This window comes from Synchiropus splendidus, chromosome 2 (genome assembly GCF_027744825.2).
Source record: "Synchiropus splendidus isolate RoL2022-P1 chromosome 2, RoL_Sspl_1.0, whole genome shotgun sequence".
NCBI lineage: Eukaryota > Metazoa > Chordata > Actinopteri > Syngnathiformes > Callionymidae > Synchiropus > Synchiropus splendidus.
The window spans coordinates 34,311,345-34,334,075 of NC_071335.1; the positions used below are offsets into that span (position 1 = coordinate 34,311,345).

At 39.6% G+C, this 22,731-nt stretch overlaps 1 protein-coding gene across 1 annotated transcript in view; it reads left to right on the forward strand.

The window, feature by feature from the left end:
- LOC128753752 (ubiquitin carboxyl-terminal hydrolase 43-like) overlaps positions 1-22,731 on the forward strand; it is a 45,548-nt gene that overhangs the window by 9,529 nt on the left and 13,288 nt on the right. The window contains exons 3-9 of the mRNA XM_053855807.1: positions 9,824-9,927; positions 13,263-13,355; positions 14,843-14,978; positions 16,285-16,429; positions 19,255-19,420; positions 19,580-19,691; positions 21,358-21,461. Coding sequence (XP_053711782.1) covers positions 9,824-9,927; positions 13,263-13,355; positions 14,843-14,978; positions 16,285-16,429; positions 19,255-19,420; positions 19,580-19,691; positions 21,358-21,461 — 860 coding nt within the window. The remainder of the gene's footprint in view (positions 1-9,823; positions 9,928-13,262; positions 13,356-14,842; positions 14,979-16,284; positions 16,430-19,254; positions 19,421-19,579; positions 19,692-21,357; positions 21,462-22,731) is intronic.

A 22,731-nucleotide genomic window follows, 5' to 3' on the forward strand; every position in this document is an offset into this window, starting at 1 on the left:
AGCGCGATGAAGGATTATTGCATGGTTTCAAAGAAAAAAGATGCATAGACGGTGATGTACCAAAAACAAACATTAGCCTCTGAGAGTGATATGGTGTTGTCACTGATGTTTTTGCAGCTTACTTATCAATTTATCAAACTGAGATTGAGTTGAGAAAAATACATTATACATATTCACTTGCAGCTGCAATGTTATAGAAAGCAACTTGTAGTATGTGGTCCTGTTCAAGGGTGAAATGCATGCTGTTTTGAGAGGCATTGTCTTGACATAAACAAAATCCCACCAGTGTTGCTGCCACATATTAACCTGCATGGTGCACAGCCACGGCTTAAATGACAGAAAAATTATCGCTTTTAAAAGACGGAATGTCACGTGATCGGAAAAAGCGAATAACACATCATAGAGGTGAACATGAACATGATGGTTTTTGCTGTGTTATTCATGGAAAAATCCCGAAAGAAACCACGTAATGACTGAAGTCTGTTGCTGGCGGAACTCAAGTTGCACATTCCTGTCGGACATATCAAGAGACGGACCGCGTGAGGACGACTTGGATTGGCAGCAGATTTACTTCTCATGATGAAATGCTATTGTTTTTGCTGTCACCAATTCAGGGGCGTGAGGTGGCTGCTCCAAAACAAAACCAAAAAATCTTGGTGGAAAGTCTTCCTACCATTTTTTTGAAAACATAATCTGTGTAGAAACTATGTTGTTTCAGATGGTAAACAATGCCAAATAAAAGGTGGCCAGGGATGAATAGTGCTCACTTTTTTTTAGTTTGGAGCCTTAAACTAGTGATGTGGTGATTGGCTTCCCCACTGTTTCCTTCTTGTGGCCTTGTGGTTGGTGAGAGAGTCTACAAACTCACCCCTGACTTACTTAGCTTCTTTTTAAAACCTGTGAGCTAACTCAGAAGGGACTGAGTAAGGTGGTGACCTGTAAGTTTGTTTGGCTGTATGATCGCGAAAATGTGTTCTGAGTTCAGTTTGCTTTTTGTCTGGATCTCCCCCCTCCTTGATCCTTGCCTGGACAGGCTCCTGCCCCGTGAAAGTCTTAGCCTTGTCTCTGGTGAGACTATTTCACTAGTCTGACTTATGACCTTTACCAATACCTGCGGCGAAAGAATTGGATTATGGTACACACGGATCTGTAAACACTGCAGCACACACTTCACGTTTAAGATAATTCTCTCTCAAACACATTGATATCTCTCGTCTCATACAGGAGTAATTGTTCCAATTACTGTGTATTTGACTGTAGTCACATAATACTTAAATGACTGTGGAAAAAAATGTAATCTGTGTGAGTTTATCAGAGAAGTGTAGTGGCTGTACTGAAGTACCGTACATGCAGCCAAGACTGTGAACAAAAGCAGATCGCTCACCTAAATCCTCCTTCTAGCAAGATCTTGATAAACTTGCTAGGTTTCCCTCGTGGCGCAGTGGCACCACACAAACAGCATTCTTCAGCAGCTTAAAGAAGGCTGGAGTGATTTAAGTCATGACCTGCTGCAAGATAGGACTTCTGCCTCTGTGTTTTATGTTGAAAAGGTTTCTGACATTGTCACACCACCAAAAGAAATCCCTCAAGTGTGTTTCTGAAGTATCGCAGCCCTCCCCTGCAACTTCAGTCGGAGATAAAGAGTGGGGGACTGTGTGTGTGTGTGTGATGAATGCCTAATTATGACCACCCTCTGCACCTTGTTCCATTATTTTATTCTTCTCATGCCTGTGAGACGCTCAAGTCAAACCCCATGTGCCATATTTGCTTTGTTATTGGTGTACACAAGTGTGTCCAAGTGACGCGACTGATCTCAGGTCATTTTTCCTGTTTTAGTTAGCCAACACATTTGAACTAGTTCTTCTTGTCTTCTCCTTTTTATGTCATTAGTGAAGCTGTCACATAACCACGTTTCCCAGTCGCTTTGAAGACAAAATGTTCTATAAATATTTACTTTCATGAGTAATTAAATATCTCTTTGCCATCAGAATGTTGTGGTGAGGAAGTCAACAAATGCTTAATGTTTCATCAATGCATCCAGTATTAATGCCTCATTATTATATTATTAACCTTTCATGCTGTTCTTGGTTTGCGCGAAAAATAAATGACAGGCTACCTATTTATTTTCTGCACTCATGAAGCCGATAAATATTAGGGTTCGCTCAGCATAGAGAGGGCCAAGGATAACACCGCTTACACAATGCTGTCATCACGATAGTCACATTTAGATGAACTCATTTAGACGGGAGGTGCGTTAACATTCTGAAACGTCATTCAATAAATTTGACTGAGTTTGACCAGACTTTCAGGCACGTGACTGCGGACTTGGTCCCTCCTTAAACATGCATCTGAAATTCAGTTGATTTGTTTTATTTACAGAATACAACAACTGACAGCTGACTGGCGCATAACCACTGCGGTGGAGGCAAAAATGAAGTTTGTTAGTTCCATAAAATGATTTAAAAGGGCGTGGTTATCAAAGACGTCATTTTCTTTAAAATGAAATATTCTGTCCTTGTTTGGTTGTAAACAATCTATTAAACTATTGCAGTCACAGATAACTACACATAGTTTTGGGTTATCATTGAGACGCAGCACTGACTGTGTGGTCTGGGTCACGAATCCCATTGTGCGACTCTTCTCCCCTGATAAGATCAGCTATGTGGGTGGAACTTTAAAACCAATGCTTTGTGGAATATTTCAGGTCATACATTTCTGCCTTCTGTGTCCTTGCACAGGCTTCATCCATAATTCACTTAGCCTGTTCAAGAGCCTTTTCTAAAGCTTCTTTTCTGACGTAATGTCTCGATCAGCAAGTGGGGAATAAATGACTTAGTAGTTCCTTTCCCTCTCACTCTCCAGCTGATAGCCTTTACAACCTCTCTCCTGCACTCCAACAGAGCCAGGTCTGTCATACAGTAGTTGCTCTTAGTTTGTCCTCAACTTGGCAACTTTCCTCTTTTGTGCTGCGATGCTCGACTGAATGGTGTTGAAAAATGTTCCAGCACTCACAACGGCAATGCAGCAGCAACGGACATGAGCTATTATATCAACTCTTTTATTATATGAACTATTTGTTATGTTAGCCAGTTACAGACAAGCAAGGCTTGAGCATCATTTGCTTCTATAAATTGGCAAATCTAGCTGTGTTTCACTGTCTTTCACGACATGATCAAATGAAACGTCATTGTTTGAGATATCTTTTTTTTTTTTTAAGGCAGTTGAATTGAAATAAAGTACATTTGATGTATGTGTGAGGCATAAGTCTCATTAGTTTAGAACCCTTTAAACATTTTCTCTGTTCTGCTGTTGTGTAACCTCCTTTTGTAAAAATGTTTCACCACTGAAATACTTCATGTTATGTCAATCTTTTTAAATCAGAATTGTAAATGTGACACAGAATTGTGTCTCCTCTTTGTTCTGATGTGATGTGTTTATGAACTAGTCGACCCCAACTTGTCTGATTGTGGTGCAAATAGTCATAAAAAATGAATGAATTATGCCTTTATTTTGTTTAAATGGCTCAAAATGTGGTGCGAAAGAATGTTGCATCTCACTTTGACCTTTGATATGTCCATGGTGTTCCCATATTCTGGATGTTTGGGGTCGTGAAGGTGTCGGAGCCTTTGCCCTGTCTCCTCTAGCGGCCGGTGCTAAGCGGTACACACGTGGGAAAGAGAGCGATGACATCATGACTCATTTAATATTTGATTAGTTGTGTTCAAATTCATATGCATAATTTTACTTCAGAGTACTATAATCCTGCTATTAATGGAGCTTCGCCAACAGGTGTGTATTGCATTCTGCGAGGGAGAGATGTGATTATTGGATTAGGACTGGCGCACCAATCGATTTGTTGTCGGGAAGAAATAGATCCACAAACAAATGAATTACCTAATGAGGTCATGAGGTTTTGAATCTGAATTATTGCCTGGCTTTTTCTATAATAAAAACAGTGCAACTGTAATCTTATTTAGCGTGATAAGTTTTCTTAATTCAGTCATTTAAATACACTAAGACAAATGGTTTTCATGTAATGTAAATACTGTAACATAAAATTTCATAACATTAATTGTGCTTTTATGCTTTGCCATTTGGTATGTATTTGTATGCCCCCCGATCATAACAATGTATATTAAAGATGGTAGCAAAAGGTCATGTTTACAGTAGAAACAGGCGCTGTCACATACTAGCAGAACGTCTGCCACCATGCATCCAGGTGTGAATCCCCCCCCTTTTCCCCCAAGGGAAGCAATGTGACTGAAATGCCAACTCAGCAGGAGTTTGTGAAATATTAAATATGTCCTCTAAAGAGAATACATTGTTGCACAGAGTGATGCAACTGCATCCTTCCTTTCACGTCAGGTCAGCTGGCAGTTATAAATGACTCGTCCACAACTAAGAATTTGACATCTTCCTGAAGGTGTTGTAGTAATAAATATGATGAAATATAATCGTACCTTTGTTTTGACATTGTGTTGCTTGAGCGTTTAGAATTCAAGATTGCATTCCAGACAGAGAAAAATTCTACAGCTCATGCTCAAGCTGTGTAATCAGTGTTTGGAGGAACTGGTCCAGCGAGTGCAGAAATGTGTATTTTTTTTTCTCAGCATGTGAATAAAGCCTGTCCGTCAGGTTCATTGTTCTGTCACCGCCACCACACCCATGCTGAAGAGTTTCCCTGTGTCACACACAGGCTTCTGCTCCTTTGTTGCTATGTGGAACCTGAGTTTATGCTGAGTTTCTGAAACATTTTTCATAATTGATTTCATTTTTTTAGCACAGCAACATCTCTGTGTGGGTGTCTTTTTTTTTTTTTTTTCGTGCTGTGCCAGCCGGTGTGGCAGATGTGAAGTTGGATATGGTGTTAGAGAAGAGTTTGAAAACAGAAACGGCTTAAATTGCGGAAGCGCTTGGTGAGGTGCCAGACTACACACCTCATTTGCTCTGTTTTTTTAGTTCAAGTTTGCTAAGCGCATTAAAGCAAAACCTCCTACATGTCGTGTGCGTGCGTGAGCCCGCATGTGTCTTGTGTAATTTGAAGTGACACTTTGAAAACTATTTTGAAGTACAGGATTCTCAGTGGTAACAACGTTGTGTTTTTAACAGCGTGTGCTACATAGTAAAGTTATGCACTAAAAGAATATTCCTAAAAATAATGAGCTTCAGCAGGCTTCTGGTTTATTCATTAATAAAGTTAACTGTGGGTGAACTTAAATTTTTATTGCACCAGAAGTTACAACATTGTAGTGTGTTGTGCACAGTATATTCACGAGAAATGGTAAAAATATCAATTGTCTATATTGCAGTAATGAGTTTGGTGACACATTATCGTAAATAAGGCCAGAAAGCATTCTGGTATTTCCTGGATACAGCTAGAAATGTTGTGTTGTATAAAATTTCAGCACAGACACACATATATGATGAGCTGGAAATGAGGTAGGGACAACACAATCCGTTCCAGACGGCCGTTTGAGAAGCGATTTGTTCGAAATCGGATTCGATTTTTCCCATTACAATGAATGGTAAAAGAAATAATGCGTTCCAAGCCTTAAAATAGTCTTTTGTAGGAGTGAATGTAGAGTGTCTGCTGCAGGTGCGCTGTTCCTCTATGTGTGTGGCCGCTGCATGTGGGAGGTGTTGCCGAGTGAGTGACGTCTCTCCAGAAGTGAAGAGGTGCCCGGTGCGTGTCCAGCTCTGAATGTGCGCTTCTGTGCAGTTTGGCTGTGACAAAGTCATAAACCAAGTCACGCTCTGTCCCAGACTCGCCTCATCCCTGTCCCAGCTCCAGCCCACAACAGGACATCAAACCCTGGAGTGAGCGCTCCAGCCTCGGAGGTGTGGAGAGCGAGCACCTCCCCTGTGACACTCTACCACGGTCCAGTGTGGAGACAGGAAAGGTTTTACACCTCAATATGAAGAAAAAACAGCCAGTAAATGTAGCTAACGGGACACGTCTGCATACAGAGGCTGCGTTATACACAATAACAAAGCATGTCGTGGGTCAGCTGATCGGTCCGCGCACGTTATGTTTTCCGGCTTTTTTCGGGGTTGTTCGTGTTCAGGGTTTTCGTTCGAAATCAGTAGCAAAAAAATCGCGAAATTTTTGTTCGAACTCCGATTTACTCGAAGTCCGGGACGTTTGAAAACCGAGGTACCACTGTATTGTGAAAAATCTACTCATCTGGAGTAACTAGTAAGAAAACTACAATGGTGCTAGGACAGCACCGACTTCCACCAAGCTGCTTGTTTCAACACTAACTGTGATTTTTTATAAACACAAGATTATTGCCCTGCATTCTATATGTAGCATAACTTTTGTTTAAAATGTGCAGTGAGTGCACTCAGGCAGTAGGTGGAGATAGCTTTACGGCATTCTTATAACATACATAGATGATGGAGAAGCCCTTCTAAATGTTGGGAAATAAATATTTTGTCACCATATTCACACCAAAGTTGATCTAGTTTAGTGATTCAGTTGTGTTTTATAAAGTTAGCGTGTCCACTTTCTGCTTGTTTTTCCACTTAAGTCAGGGGTGTAGAGGAGAATGGATGAGTTGATCGTGAGCTTTGGCAGTGATAAAAAAAAAAAAAGCTCCAATGTAACTTGCAAAGGAGCAGGCTAACAAAAATCTGCAAAACTACCTGAGATTATATGGAAATGGGTTGGACTGTTCAGACTGGACAGCTGGGGGTTAAAAAACTGCTGGTTAGTCCTGCTATTATCTCCCAGCCAGCCTTGTCCCCGTAAGCCTGCTCTGAATGGGCCGAATTAGCAGCAGTCATCCGGAGCCCAAAGAATTGGTGTGAGTCAGCTGGTTTCGTGCTCAAACAGCGTTTCTTTCATCATTCATCCCCTCCTGACAATGTCCACTCTTCTCTGTCTTGCTGTCCTCCTTCAACCGTTTATGGCGAATATGTCAACCTTTCCTCTGTGTAGCAAGTGATTCACAGAGGCTGGTCACTGACGGAGAAGGCGTAATCACGTTTCACTTGACCGCTTCATGTCTAGCTTTAAAAGCCATATAAAACCCTATAAACCAATAGACTAGGTAGACGTCGCATCTCTGGTTGACGCTTCCAAAACCAGAACCTTTAGGCACATTTGGCTAGCAATGTTAACAATAAATTAACTGTATTATTCTTTTTCTTCCTCACTTATTTTAGCTTATCATGTCACAAAAATGGATTGAATGCTGTGTAGAGTTTAAATAAAACGAGCGTGAATAGTGACTGACTGACACTTTCCAGTTTTTCGAATAGGATTTTGTAATTAATATTCCTATCGAACAAATATGTTTATGAAACGTCATGCCATAGTTGTCAATTTACATTGCACAGACTTGGCATTATCTGCCATATTTTGTACTGCAAAACAAATGACCTCCTTATTTGTATCAACTTTGCTGCGTTCCTAAAAGTGGTGTCAACTCACTGGTTTTATTCCTGTTGTTCTGTTCTTTTTGAGGTTTGGCCGTCTTTCTTCGCGCCACCGTTTCTTTTATTCACCTGTGCTCCCACTTAATCCTCGCAGTCAGAATTAGCCGCTAAACAATATGGAGTGAGGCTGTATTCATTTGGATTCCGCGCACGAGCGCTTGTAATGACCTGACTGAATCGGCGGGTGGGGGCCATTATCTGGGGACAAGCTTTCTTTAATAACATGAGTGGTAGTGGCAGCCATAACCCCCTCAATGACTCTTTCTAATTCACACCCGCAGCAGGCGACTTACTCTTGTGCTCAGTGCTAAACAATTCACTGTGATTTATGGGTTTTCACATGTTTGAAGGGCGAGTTATTGGACTTTCCATTGAGAGAAGAATGTAGGACAATGTCCTCTGGAATATTTAGAATCCTGAATCAGAGATGAAACTGTATTATCAGGTTCCAATGTTAAGCTATATTATTAGATGATGGCCCTTGTGTTCATCCTCAAGTAGCTACAGTACACTGTCAGTACCGGTAGTTAGGTTTCAAGGCTGACAAGTGAAAAGTGGAGTTTGTGATCCCCCCCTCATTCCCTCATTGTTCCGTCCACTCATCCATGACACCTCAGTGGCAGCCCCACTGAGAAACTATCCTGGCTGTGTTTCTCAACAAACATATCTCTCTTCTGCCTTTATCCAACTCGGTCGTTCACAGCATTAACCATGAAGTGTTTACACCTGAAGTGGCTTAGGCCTTTCTTCAGGTTTTTGCCATGCTTACACAGTTCAAGGTACCTGTCCTCAGGTATCTTGGGGTGTAACGCTACACAAAAACCTTAGTCCTGTGCATTTTCAGTACAACAAGGCACACTTTATTTTTTTATTCAGAATTTCTTTTCCTCTAAAGTGCAGCATTTTTTTTGTAAAGAACACAGACAAAAGCCTGTAATAATTGTGGCAACATTCTACTTATATTTGAACACAAAATAATTCTTATGATTTTGAGATATGTCAATAATATAGTGAATATAAGTGCTGCTTACACCTCATAAGTTGTGTGTCTCGGCACTCCTGCCTTGAAGCAACAACGTCACTCTTCTCTCTGAAAAAACACTCTCTCTGTGGGGACGATGATGCTGAACTAACTAAAACTTTTGTTCTACTGTGTGACAGCGGTGGATACAGGGGATCGCCGTTGTGTTTCGTTGCCTCTTTAATCTGGAAATTAAAATGCGCGATCCAGTTCCTCAACCGGTTGCATGGCTTCAACTGTCAACAGCTATGTCATCAGAGCATGCTTGGGTGCAGGCTTCACAAACTCACCTGCCAAATTACTCGAGGTCGAATTTATCAAGGTTTCGACACAAGGACGCATCACTATCCAGTTGTTGATTTGTTGTGTTTTTGGTCTGTGTCCGTGTGAGAACGTCAGCGATTTAGATCTGCATGCACTCGAATGATCTGCATGCCAACCGGACCGATAGAACTCCTAGCAACAAGTGGACTGTCTTTCAACCTGCTGCGATGTGTCTGGTCCAGAACATGCTTTCACCTCACAGCTGCTTCTGACATGAATACTCAATTTCATCATTGAAACATACATGCCCAAAAAGAAAGCTGTTTGAAATAGCTTTTCCATGAAATACTGTGTCCCCTACTGAACGTAACAAAAAGATATCATGGCAGTCATGCTGGACTGCTGCTTTTAAAACTCATTTGTATGATTAACATTCGTGCTTTGGACTTCTTTTGATGCTTTGTATCATATTTTAAGATATGTGTTAGAGAGAAGTAGTTTGCTTAACATCAAATATATGATATAAAAATAGAATGTTTGACTGTGGAAGAACAGAAGGTTATTTAAGGCAGTGGGCTTGGACTGAATAATTTGCCTGAGGATTATGAATTATTGACATTGAATTTTTTTACCAATTTGCATGGGTCCACATGTCAAGGTTTTACTTTTGAGTGTTTATGCTATTTACCAGAAAGACTGAGCTTCCTTTGATCATCAGGGTCAGACCGCTCAAACTTCAACTATGACGTTGTCAGTGCTTCTAACAGAGAAACGCAGCATTATATGGAGCTCAATATTCTGTTATTATTGACATACAAACACGGGAAATCCTCCACCAGGGTTATTCCTGGCAGTGCTCTTATACGCCACTAGATGTCTCTCAATTCAAGGCTCATTATATGATAAACAGATTGAAAAGAAAAAACAACTTGCATCATCTCTAGGTTCATGTGAAGAGATACATCAGTGTAAAATTACTTGAAGTGAAGAATCTGTTTCATTCATGAATCTATCGTAATATTTATACATACACTGAAGGTGCAGTATTATTCAGTTCTCTCTTGTGCAGGTGTGAATTTCTTTCTTTCCTGTCTACAGGGGTCTAATCCAGTGGACACTGACTCCAGTCCCAGATCAGCCAGCGCTCATCAGCCCAAGAGCCGCCATAGTTTTGTCCAAGAGCACTTCCAGGCTCAGTACAGGTGAGGTGTCAACGCAGAAAATGAATGTTAGTATTGTATAACCAGGATATAGTCCTTGTTACAAGCAATGCTGAGGGGAGAGTCAAACTTTTAAGTGTTTTTAAAAAATACAACTTTAGAGTTTACAAACGCATTAATAAATAGTGTGGAGTTACATTCATAGAGTGGAACTGAAGGTAATATATTCTGATCAGTTGAGAAGTCAGTGGATCAAACTCAAATTTGAATGAAAGATACAAATCCTTAGCATTTTTCTGTCAGAGACAACCAGTTTTATGTCAAGTTTCTGTCAAAGTTCTTACGATTTAGGTTCATCTTGATAATCTTTGCATCTTGCTTTGTTGAACAACAATATTTGTTTTCAATGACTGAAAGTCACCTGTACATTAGTAGCTGGTTTGACCAGACAGGTGACCTTTCTCATCTACATGTTTGGCTGAACTAGCACTTACTTCTGTATGTATCGTGCATAAAATTACAACATACGTAATAAAAATGTTTTTGGGAGATCTGCTTACATCGAAGTTAAAGATAGCATGAGGATAGATTGATAGATATATAGATGTGAGTCATTATATAATTCAGAAGTTGAGAATATATTCTTTGTTTTTTATCTTCAGTACCAGCAGCGATATCAAGTTCATCTTTACTATGTTTTATATGCTATTCTGAATTCAGTGTTGCCATGCTGCCAAAAATGGCTTAATGACTGACTCCAGTTTGAGTTAGGGAAAAAAACATATGTTTGAGTGTTTTTGCCAATAACCCAAATATATTCATTATGATTGTGAAGATGACAAAAATATTGAAGTGCCACAAGATACGTCCTTTTCATGACACCTGGAATATGTGACGGAAAACCTTTCCTGTGCCAGACTTTCTTGTAACACTGCTCACTGTCTTCTGCTGTCTATTGTTTTCTGTCTGCTGCCTGTCCACCACACACATAACCTTTACTCTTCAGCAGCTTATTAAATGGAGGCACCAATGTGTACAGAAAAGCTTTCGTTATCAGTGGGGAAGAAAGAAAACAATATATGATCCACTATATTGTGCCTATTCTAGTCCATTTCTCGTCCCTTTTAAACTTAAGGTAAATCAGTGTTGCACATTGTGACGTTTTTTTTTTTTTACAATGAACATTTATTCTTGTATTAATTCTGTGGATTCTAGTTTCAAGGGTTTAGCTATCCATCACAGCCAAGCTGTAGAGCAACAATCTCCATCCATCCTCATCTGCTTATCCACATCCACCCGCTCCTACTGGGGGATCCTGAGACGCTGCCAGGCTTATGAATTTAATGATATAAGGCATGGTATAATTCCACCTCCTGATCCGGGGTCGACCCCTCGGTCTCCTGCCAGCTGGCAATGCCTCAAACACCTCCAAAGGGAGGTGTCCAGAGGGCATCCTTATGAGATGCCCGAACCACCTCAACTGACTCCTCTCTACGTGGAGAACCAGCGGCTCTACTCCGAGTCCCTCCTGAGTGACAGAACTCCACACCCTAGCTCTAAGAGAGATGCCTGCCATCTGTCGGAGAAAACTCATTTCAGCCACTTGTATCCGGAATCCCGTTTTATCGATCATGACTCACAGCTCATGACCGTTGGGATGAAGAGTGGTCAATAGAGAGCTTTGCTTTTTGGCTCTGCTATTAATTATTATTATTTATTTTTATGGCAGTGACCCTGGTCTAACATTCCTCCATCCACACATGGAATCATCAGATATGTATTTTAGCAGTCAGTGATACCCCGTCCTCAGTTACAGCATTTTAAAGCCAACATTTGTCTAAGAATGTTGAGTTACTGAGAGATGCAGTGTAATATGCTCACGTGGAATGAGGGGTCTCAACAGACAAAAAGGATCTCAGTCAGAATCATAATGCAGTCAAAGCTCTCATCATGAAACTACAGTATATGATTTTCTGTGAACTTAAACAAATCTTTTTAAACCCTTCAACTGCAGCGGAAGTTCTGAAAACATAAAGTCAAAGTAGATGCGAGTTTAATCATTTATGTGTCTCGGTTTCACGATGACCCCTCAGGCTGTGGGGATTCCCTTTTGTACAATCTGATCTCAATCTCAATCTTTTCTCATCCTCCATTCAGTACTTGTCATTGAGACTTCCTGGATTTAGTTGATGCCTCAAGGGTTGACGAATGTGTGATTGTTTGGATAGCAATTATCGTCATCACAGTGTTGTCATTTCAAGCTTACAGAGCAGTGAAACAAGCACAAAGGAAAATATTGTACATGAAAACCACTCAGTTATGGACTATGTACTATTGTGCAATTCCCAGATTCCAAATGTATAAATACACTGTGTAAACCAGCGTTGCCGTGTCTGCTGTTAACCTGTATGTCTTCAGTCTGCCTCACGTTGCTTTCGTGTTATTTAGAATCAAAAGTAAAACTTCACATCCAGTAGCTCTCCATGTTTTTCCTAAGCTGCTCACGCAACTTTGAAGTGTCGCCTTCTGCCGCTTTTCTGTTCAAGGCTGTGTCTATCTGCTTGTTCTTCTCCCGTGTCATCTCGGAATATCTGGACATGACCCTTTGAAGCTTGTTTCTCTGGCAGTCTACTGTTTTATTGTGTTTCCCTTTAACTCCGTCCTGACTCTCATTTTCCTCAGTTATTTCCTCTTCATTATTATTTATTTCTTTTTTTTTAATTGAAAAGTTCTGAAATTTGACCCCAAATATTTTGGTTTTACTGTCAATTTTCTTCCTGAATAAAGTCAAGATATGGTCATCTAATGAAATGGAATTTGTTGGAAAAAATATGAAATCAAAACCATGTTGTAGAACAGAGGTGAGCAAAGTGCAGACCGGCAAATGTGGTCCATTGCCTCTATTTGTGTGGTCCTCAGTAGAATGGAGCAAAAGAAAAATTAGTTTTAAATATTTTTATTTCCCTCAAGATAAATAAATTAAAATACCTTTTAATAAAGTGCCTTTTAAAATCATATTTACATGTTTTACCCTGAGAAGACAGTTGCCACTTAAATATGGTCTTCCATTAGTTATGTTTTTTTTATTGTGAGTATAGAAAATGAAATGGTATATAATCAGATAACATATTTCAAATGTGTAATGTCAGGGCATAGTTAAACTTTCCCCCTTTTTTAAACATTTAAGTAACTAAATGTAAGTTTTGTTTAAGACTCTAGATAGTCACAGGAGAGAATGTGGCCCCATATGAAATGAAATTTATTTAGAGTCATTTTTTATCTGTATTATTTAACATGACAGCTTGAATTGAAGTTCATTTGTGGTCATTTCTAATGGTTTAAATGATTTATTTTGTCACATTCTTATCGCTCTCTAGGTCTTCTCTCACATGCCCTCATTGCCTTAAACAGAGCAACACGTTTGACCCATTTTTATGCATCTCTCTGCCGATTCCTCTGCGACAAACCAGGTGAGATATAACTCAGAAATGCACTGTAGCGACAAAACCATCTATTCATATATTGTGTGTGTGGGGATAGAAAATAATCAAGTTGAAAATCCCATATATTACACGATCACTTTTGCTATCCTGGTGACCAAAACAACTTTTTCCAATTCCAAGTCAATTATTAGGATTTTTATTCTCAGTTAATCGCACAACTTATCACGTGTTTAATGGCCAATTACACATGTATCTGTGTGATGTATTGTATCTTAGGAAAATGTAATCACCACAAGAGTGTCCATTGATGCTTACAATGTTATGCTTTTAGCATGTTTTTGAACCTTCTCAGAGCCTCTAAGGTTATTATAAAGAATGTTCTTGACAGTATTAGTTATTTTGGGTTGTTGTGGGAAACAAATGTTTGCATGAGGAGAAATCTTCCTTTGAGTTACATTGATATACAGAGTGTGCGTTTAATTTGCTACTAAGGTGAGTTAACTCACCTTTTATGCGATTAATTGAGATTAAAATTTTAATATACTGACAGACCTAATGACATTATGAAAATATTAACCACTGTGCTGCAAATATATATATATATACTGATCATGTTTTAAATGTTATCATTCATATCCTCATTCAAATAGTTCACTGAATCCTCCCGTGTTGTAATATATATACAGTATGGCAACAGGTTTGGGTGAAAACAGCTTCTTCCTGTCTGAGACAATGATAACAAAAGTTTACCTGTTAACCTCCGGCTTATTTAAACACTCCCGATGATCGATCTTCCTCTGACCTGTCTGAGTTAACAAACGTCATCATGTCTGTAGACATACAGGGACAAATGCAATTACTTTTTCTTCTTGATGCTGGCCTTAGTTTGACTTGTCACAAGCTGCACACACGTTTCTCAGGGATTGTCCTGCTGCAGCAGTATTCCCACAGAATGCCTGATAAGTCAGAGCCCCTGAGAGGCACAAGCCAAGCTGGCGGGGTGTTTTTCAAATATAGAGAAGAGAGGAGGGGAGGCTATGAACCACAAGCTAGGATGTGTTCAGTTGTGTTGCATCCGAGACTGCTCAGATCTGCCTGATTTGGATCTTCATTGCATTTCAACGGCACAGTTCTGTTAGTCACGGATTTAAGTATTTATCATTTTTTAATTGTATGCATTTATCTAATAAAACCGTATGTTTGATGAATGTGCAATGCTGAATGCACTTGTGACAATGACGCTTCTGTTCCGCTGATGTGACATGATAACATCTTTGTTCGTCATGCTTGTTGTCATTCACTTCTTTAGATGTTAAACCCCTGTGGATTTCTATCTGGCAGAAGTCCTTTGAAATGTCAGCCGTGACAATCCTCCTGCTGTTCGTAGATAATTTCCCATCTGATTGATGCTCAACAGAAGTATTCGTATTAGTATGTCATTACCATGTGTTTAGTTTTTGAAAGAATACGCCGCAGTGATGCAACTAAGTGACCAATGTGAATGTGTGATTCAGGCCACTGTGTGTGACCCTGGTGTTCAGTACCAAGGGCCAGAGGTACCTTCGTGTTGGACTGGCCATACCTCTTTTTGGACCCATGTCAACTCTGAGGGCAATGGTGGCAGAAGAGGGCAGCATTTCTCCTGAACAGGTAACCGAAGTAAAATGAATGGAAAACCATTGAAAAACCACTTAAGAAGAAACTTCTCACCTTTATCTGGCCGTTCCAGCCCACTCTCCTCACAAGATCAGTTTTAAACCACTGCTCAGTATTCTTGACTGTGAAGTGGTTCTTAAAATGTACAGCTGTGAAATACTGCCGATGATTGTGCGCGGAATTGAATTGCTCTGCCCGAAGTGGTCAGGGTTTTGTCGTCAATCTCCCCGTCTTTCTTTTCTCCAAAGCAAGTCCATCATGAAGGCTGAGGAGAGAGCTTGTTAGTTTGCTTTCATCTCGGTCCAGAGTCACGCAGCCTCATGACTGCTCTCTTTGAAGTCAGTGTTGTTTGAATCTGATTAATGTTCAAAATGCAAAGTTTGTGGTTGAGGGCATCCCTTCTGTTTATGTGTCAAACTAAAGCACCATTTATAGCTGTTGTTAATTCTCCTCTGCCACAGCCTTCCTGTCACATAATTTGAAGATACACACAACACATTTCACAAACCAGATATTTAAAGATAGACATTACATATCATTAATTCAAAAGAGAGGATTGATCTTAAATGTGACTTAAATGTTCAACATAAAGTAGCATTTTGCACTGAAACTATTTTATCAACCATATTTTTGCATGCATTTTTATTTAAAGTTTCTCAATAGCGTTGAATAACTTGGTGACTATGGATCTAACATCTAAATACGTTATAAAAGCCCTTTATTCAAATGATTTTTTTCCTAAAATATATTTCTTCTTTTTTTCTGAGGGACCAATAATGCTGTTAAAATACCTATTACTAAAAAAATAATCGATTTCATAAAGGAAAAAAAAAATAAAATAAAGGCCTAAAAAGACTAATTTGTTGTATATGAATTTCAAATGGGAATGAATTAGAGAAAACGTTTTATTTTGCAGTCATTTGTACTGTCTCTGACTTCATGAGGGCAAAATTCAGGCAAAAAGAAATTCACTGAAAGGGCTGCATGTGGCTCATACGCCCGCACTTTTTCCACATGTCATCTAAACCTTGCAACAGTTGGTCAAGATTGTTGTGTTTTAAACTTAAATGATCCCTAGGTGAATAGCGCCCTCTTCTGAGAAAATATATCCAAACGTTGAAGTGGTTAACTGACTAACTGATATGTCAACAATTTCTGTGACGGATTACTCGATTTCAATTTAAGCATTAGGGTAGATTGTAACATTTTCTTTCGGATGGAACAAACTTTTATGTGCAAACCAGAATTTATTTAGGTGTCAAATGGTTAACATGATATTTCTGTCTTTGACTCTCTGCAGGTCATCCTTTCGGAGTTGTACTCCACAGGTTTTCAGCGATCCTTTTCAGACGACGACGATTTAACTTCGGTTTCGGATACTGACGTCATATATGCCTTTCAGGCACCTCCCCTTTATAGTCGTGGAGGCTCATCCACAAACTCAGGTGAGTGTCGTGTTTGATATACGTGTGACCTGTAAAGAAGTAGTCCCATTTTTAGTCCGATGCATCGTGATGTCTGAGAAACAATGGTGTTCCTGTAGTTACCTCATACTGGGCCACATGGTGGAAAAGGTGGCTTTCACTGCATTTGAAAACATCCAGAGATTCAGTGAGGAATCTGAAGTTTTCAGTTGCTTTTGGTCGCGAGGTGGTTGTGTGTGCCTGTGATGATCAGATCAGGGTGTCCCCCTACTTTAGCTCAGTGTAGCCAGGGTTGGTTTAAGCCTCCTATAACTCCAGTCAAAAGCAGAAAATTTAGGATTCCGTTGTTAATTTTGCTTTTTGCTCTGCTATTTAACCCGTTCTCAACTTTACTTTCAGACGAAAGTTGGCTTTTTATTTAAAACTGCTGGGTACTCACGCTCTTATTAGTATTAACTGCTATATTTTTACATGACAGGCAGTTCATATCCACAAAGATATTATTTTTATTTACCTTTTATACATTTATTATTGTTTTTCTGCCTCGCTCAGGTCAAAACAAAAACTGAATTTACATCAACTCAAACTGCGACGTACTCACTCATCAGCACAATAGTGGCGCGTCTGAATTACCAAGTTCCTAGGAGCGGAAAATTGACACGACACCTTCCATGGTAATAATGAATCACAACCAGATGCCCAACAATTTCAACGCCATTAGTGGTGATATGATTATGATGAAAAATGGGAGTTATCTTGGGGTAACTCGCAGGTGCTCTGCTGAGTCGCTGCTTTGGATTTATGTCATGTTTTATTAAACTTAGACCTGGATTTATACCCTCAGTGTGGCCTGGGAAATAAAGTAGATAAGCATGATAAATGGCGACATTTATTGCACATTGTTCTTTTACAAGGGGCCAGATCTTAAGCTAGCTTTAAATTGAGTTTAATTTCCTCCGCCACACCCCCTCTGAAAGATGTGTGTGTGTGACATTAACCAGACAAGCTGTTCAGACAGCGTTTTACCATTTCATTTTACCTGAATAAATTCAAAGTAAAAAGATGGGGCATCTAAACAGCTGCCTGATATGAGTTTTACTGTAGCTGTGCACTTTAAAGGCCATTAAACATTCATATCACTAGTGAATTCCCATGGAGTTTGATTGGAAATACATCTTTTATGGAACTGATCTGGCTTATGGCTCTATTTATAGGATAAAATGTAGATCTCTATTAGGGCACTCTATCAGTGTGTTAAGTCTTAAGGTCCATTGTCAAGCTGTGTTTTGAACACATGGGTGCAGCCTACCTGCTCATGATCCCCTTTCAATGGTGGCACTTTGAAATTGTAAGAGATTAATTGATAACAATATTTAAATAATCTAGTAATGTTGTTAATCTACCACGTAAACGTTTTTTTAAAATTATTTTCCTGTATTATCCATTGATTTCCACTCTTGTCTTTGTATTGTCTATTTGTTGCAACAGCACGTGAATGAAAAGATGGTACAGATGGACGCAGCACTGTCATCACACAAGTCATTTTACAGTCATTTGGTTGTTTTCGGTATTGCATTTTTCTTGTATTAATTGCACTCAGTATTTTTGAAACCATTACAGTTTGAAGCATGGATTCAATCAGCTCTTGTTCGTCTTCTTTATAGCTGTTTTAATAAAATCTTGTATTAAGTCAACTGAGTTCAAGTTCCAAAAATAGGCGAGGGAGCTCTTCAGTTTTGAAATAATAATTATGCCTTTAAAGGGAGGGAGGATGGAAGTATTGGACTAATACAGTGAAAAAGGAGGAAGGAGCTGATGAGAGGAGCAGTACAGAGTGTAGCCTGAGGAGGAGTGAAGCTTGCCTTGGGCTTCAGATATTTAGTCATCATTACCATGAGAGGTTATCTGCATATCTCTGTCTGTTGCTGGCAGTAAAAGGCACAGCAGTGTTTGATATTTTATGAGCTGATGATGTCAGTGAGTGATGCCAGTCTGATCAATCATCAAAGAGTTGGCTGTCGAAAACTGGATGTTCGTAACTTATTTTTTTAGATGGTTTCTTTATCTGATATTTGAAAGATAGTTTTCTCTTTCATGGGACTAAAAAACAGGTTGAATGTTTGAGTCAATTGAGTTCCTCTTTTATTTGCTTGCTATTAACATGGGCACTGGCTGCCAGTTAACCCATCTGCTCCACCACACGAAACATTTACCAAGGGAGGGGACAAAGAGTGAAGCTTTGAAATCAAACATCAAACTTCCAACTGAAGTTGAGTTGCTGCACAATATTCGGAATTTCCGTGTACCACTGTGGTATTTATCTTCAGTTGCAAACAAGCCTGTTCCCATGTGTTCAGACCATTTAATGAAACGTCATTTTTATCATCGGTTACGCTGAGCAGTCGGTACAGAGACAAACCTATCAACAAGTAATTGAATGTGATCCAAATACATTGCCACATCTGCTCAGGGAATGACACTGCCCACTTAGCAATCACATTTTCTCACTTCAGGCTGTCTGCTGTGTTCACACTTTCCCCTGCCGTTCTGTGGGGCAGAGCTGGATGATGAACATGAAGGCCTGTGAGGATTCACTGTCCCACTTAGGCATCATGATCATCATTTAGAATCTTGGAACTCTGTAATTTCCCAAAGTAAATCTATCGACTGACTAAAGCCTTTGAAGCTGGTGTTTTTCGTTGAAGGTTTGACCACCATTGTAAATAAACGCTCTTATACTTTAACTAAAATAGCATGTTTGGGGTTTTTTTTTTAACTCAGCCGTCTTGACGTCATATGTTTCATGAGGGATTTGTACTATAGTATATTCTGCCTCCTCTACTCAGGGTTTCACCACAGCCTCCCGTCCTCCCCCTACCATGCCAAAGGTCCTGATGGTCAGAGGTTACCATCATTAAGCACAGTGTCCTCTGAATACCTGAACCATGGTGGCTCTTCTAAAGTCCTGCTCCTGATCTGCAACACCGCAGGATCTGGGCAGCAGGCTGTACGGTGAGCATTACTGTGTCTCTTGTACTTATTATAATTCTTTTTTTTTTACAAATCTTCTGTACTTTAAAAACTCGATGTGAAGTATTCAGTGGAAATACTGAATACTCTGTACTCACAATAGTGAGTTATTTCTGGGTTAACCTCTCGCTCTCGTCTCAGATTTGGACCTCCATTTCTTATGTGGGAGGACAGGGGCATCTCATGGGACCAGCTTCATCAAAGCATCCTGAGCAAGCTGTATTACTTGATGGTGAATGGATCCCAAGCGCAGGTACTTTTTGATGTCTTGTTCTGGCCATTTTAAAATTTCCAAAGCTCCTCAAAGGTCTGTCCTATCTAGCGCTATATTAGTCCGTTATTGGTCACGATAAAGTACTGATTTGGTTCTTGTTATGTCTAAATATGTTTTACCCTGTAATCGTCTCCGCATCAAAACAACACTGTGCTGACTGTTAATATGACTGAACAGTTCATATTAGCAAGCGATTAGCTAGTATGTGTTCACCAATCTGAAGTGTTACAGTGCTCACCTAACTGTCACTATAGACCTGCAGTAGCACTACCCAGACACAGACCAGGAGCAGCATACTTATTTGTCAACACAGGCTTCTCAGTTCACGCCTGAACTATCAGCGTGAAAACTCCACATGGCTTCAGAAAGCAGGAAATGAAAGGTTTGCAGTCATGCACATCCATGATCCTGGTCAAAATTTGACTGCAGGCATGTTTATTGAGAGGGAGACAGACTAACAGAAAGCAGGGGTTTATAAGGTTTGATGCTGGAAATTTTGTCTTAGCTAGAAAGTGGACTCGTTAGGGAGTGTTGTTGTAAAATCTTTTCTGAATTAACTCGTCTAATATTTGATAATGGAAGTGAAAGATCACATCTGTCTGCATTGCGTTTTGTTGATGTAATATCTTATAAGCCCTGTAGATGGCGACAAAAGATTTTTTTTCAAGCAACAAAGGTCGCAGGGAACTAGCGCTTATCCCATCAGCAGGAGTTTAGTTCACAGTCTTTCATGCATAGGAAGACAAAAAACATCATACATGTGTTGCAACATTACCTTTTACACTGAAGAATTAGCCATGTCATGTGATCTGGGTGGCTATTTATAGCAGCATTCACCTGCATTTCCAGGATGTTTTTTTTCTCCTGAAATGAATATGAGGTGAATGAGTTTACAATTACATTTCAGAATATTATGAAAATTATTCATATATATTGTACAAAAAACAGAGAGTCCATCAGAATTTGAATCAACATTTATTCACTTGTAGGCATCACACTAACTGCTGACTGATAGTTGGCTTTGAGACTCTCATGTCTTTCTATTAGCCTAACGCACAAGAGCAATGATGTGTGGGTGGGCACTCTGCATGTGCATTAATGATATCATGTGTAACCACTGGAGGAAACATGTTTCCTGCTCAAACGCCGTCCAGCAGATCTCAACAGTGTGTTGTGAACAATTATGTTGTTGCTGTTCACTTACTCTTACATAACTCTACTTACTGAACAATCTTTTCTATCCCGGAGAGATTTTCTTTTCATTTTCTTTTCACAGATTTTTCAATGTGACATTGTTCAATGTTTTTTCAGTCTTAAGTGTGTCGTCTTCTGTCATCTGCTTGCCAAAAAACATAATGCTAAATGAGAAAACTTTATTTTACCATAAATATATTGTAGATAAAGACTGGTAAACAAACTTAATTTGGATGAAGTTTTAGCAGATGTTTTGTCACAGTTTTGGCAGACTTCTCATTCATTACAAGTGCATTCCCTGCTCCATTCTAACTACTGTATATACTCAGCTTAAATGAATGTTTCATCTTGTGATTATTCAGGTTCACAACCACCTCTGATTAATTTCAGATTGAAAATGCAGCTTATCTAGTGATTTTTCACCACTGTAACTAACCCGCTTGTTTTGCAGATTTTCGGCCAGATGTTTAAGATCAGAGTGGTGGGAGGTTCAGCAGCCTACAGCTACTTGTCGTCGCAGGACAGCAGGCCTCTGTACCACCCTGCCTTTGACAGGTACAACACACCCCATCACACGTCCGCAGACATGTAGAGGGGAGAACTTCTGAGCATCTTTTTATTGCAATCTTTGTGAGACTAATCATCATGTGCAAGCCGAACTGTTGATGAGATGTGATTTACGAGAAAAAAAGAACCAGTTGAAAACTCAATGCGGAACAATGGAAAATTGGGCTAAAGAGTGAAGCAGGAGTCAGTGAAGCTGCAATAACAACATTCTCTTCTCCCCAGTGATGAGCCGTCCAGAAACTATCCCTTCTGATTTCAAACAAAAGCTCCTGTTCTATTCCACCCTACAATGAAGTCTAGCTTGCTGTTTACTGTGGGAAAATGTTTAGTCATGATTAATAGACCCCTCAAGACATCTTGTATGTAAGGCTTACTTTTAAACTTGGTCGGAAGGCAAAGCTTGTTCATCCACTCATTTACTGCCGGCACAATAATACAAAACAGATTCAGAACAAACTCTAATTTACTTGATGTATGGGCTCTTTTATGGAATCAATTATGTAAAGCTGTGTAAGCAGATAGAATAATGGGAAGGCCACCAGCCTATATATGGATAAGGGAAGTAGCTAAAAACGTAAATGGGAGAAATTCCATTTAGGTTGTTAAAGAGCTGACCGTGTTGTTCGTTTGTATCTGTAGAGGAGCAGGAGTTTATTCACACATTAAACAATGGAAATGTACTTGAAATTATATACATTAGAAATAGAAGAACATAAGACTATCTACGTGGTGTCGGAGCAGCCAAGCCTCTGTAATCACATTTCGGCACCTCAAGGTCATCGTTACTGCATTATTTTTATTGATTGATTTTGTTGTTGTCTGCAGCTCCGCCAACAGCTGAGACTAGCTGTGGTGACAGAAATGTAGGCACTCGGGCGAAAAAAAGCACATTTTGAGTGTTTTAATGTAAATAAAAGATGTGAGGAGTTCATGATTCAAGTTCAGAATATTGCTGAGTTTGTTTCATGAGTCAGTCTCGATGCCCCTGTTTTCAGAACTACTTAAGAAGTGATCCTCATGCATTTAACATTCTGGTGCACGCTACAGTCTGGGAATTATGGTAGTTTGCTGTGAAACCTTGTCATTGCGCCACCGTTGTCTGTTCTAGGCACTGTGTTACTCTACTGCCACATGCTGTCAGATTGAGAGCAGTGATATTTAAAGGGTGACTAGCATAGATTTAGAGAATTAATGCAAATAAATGTGTAGAAAAACATATTGCAGATGGAAATGAGCAGCTTGGGCGAGTAATGGGTTT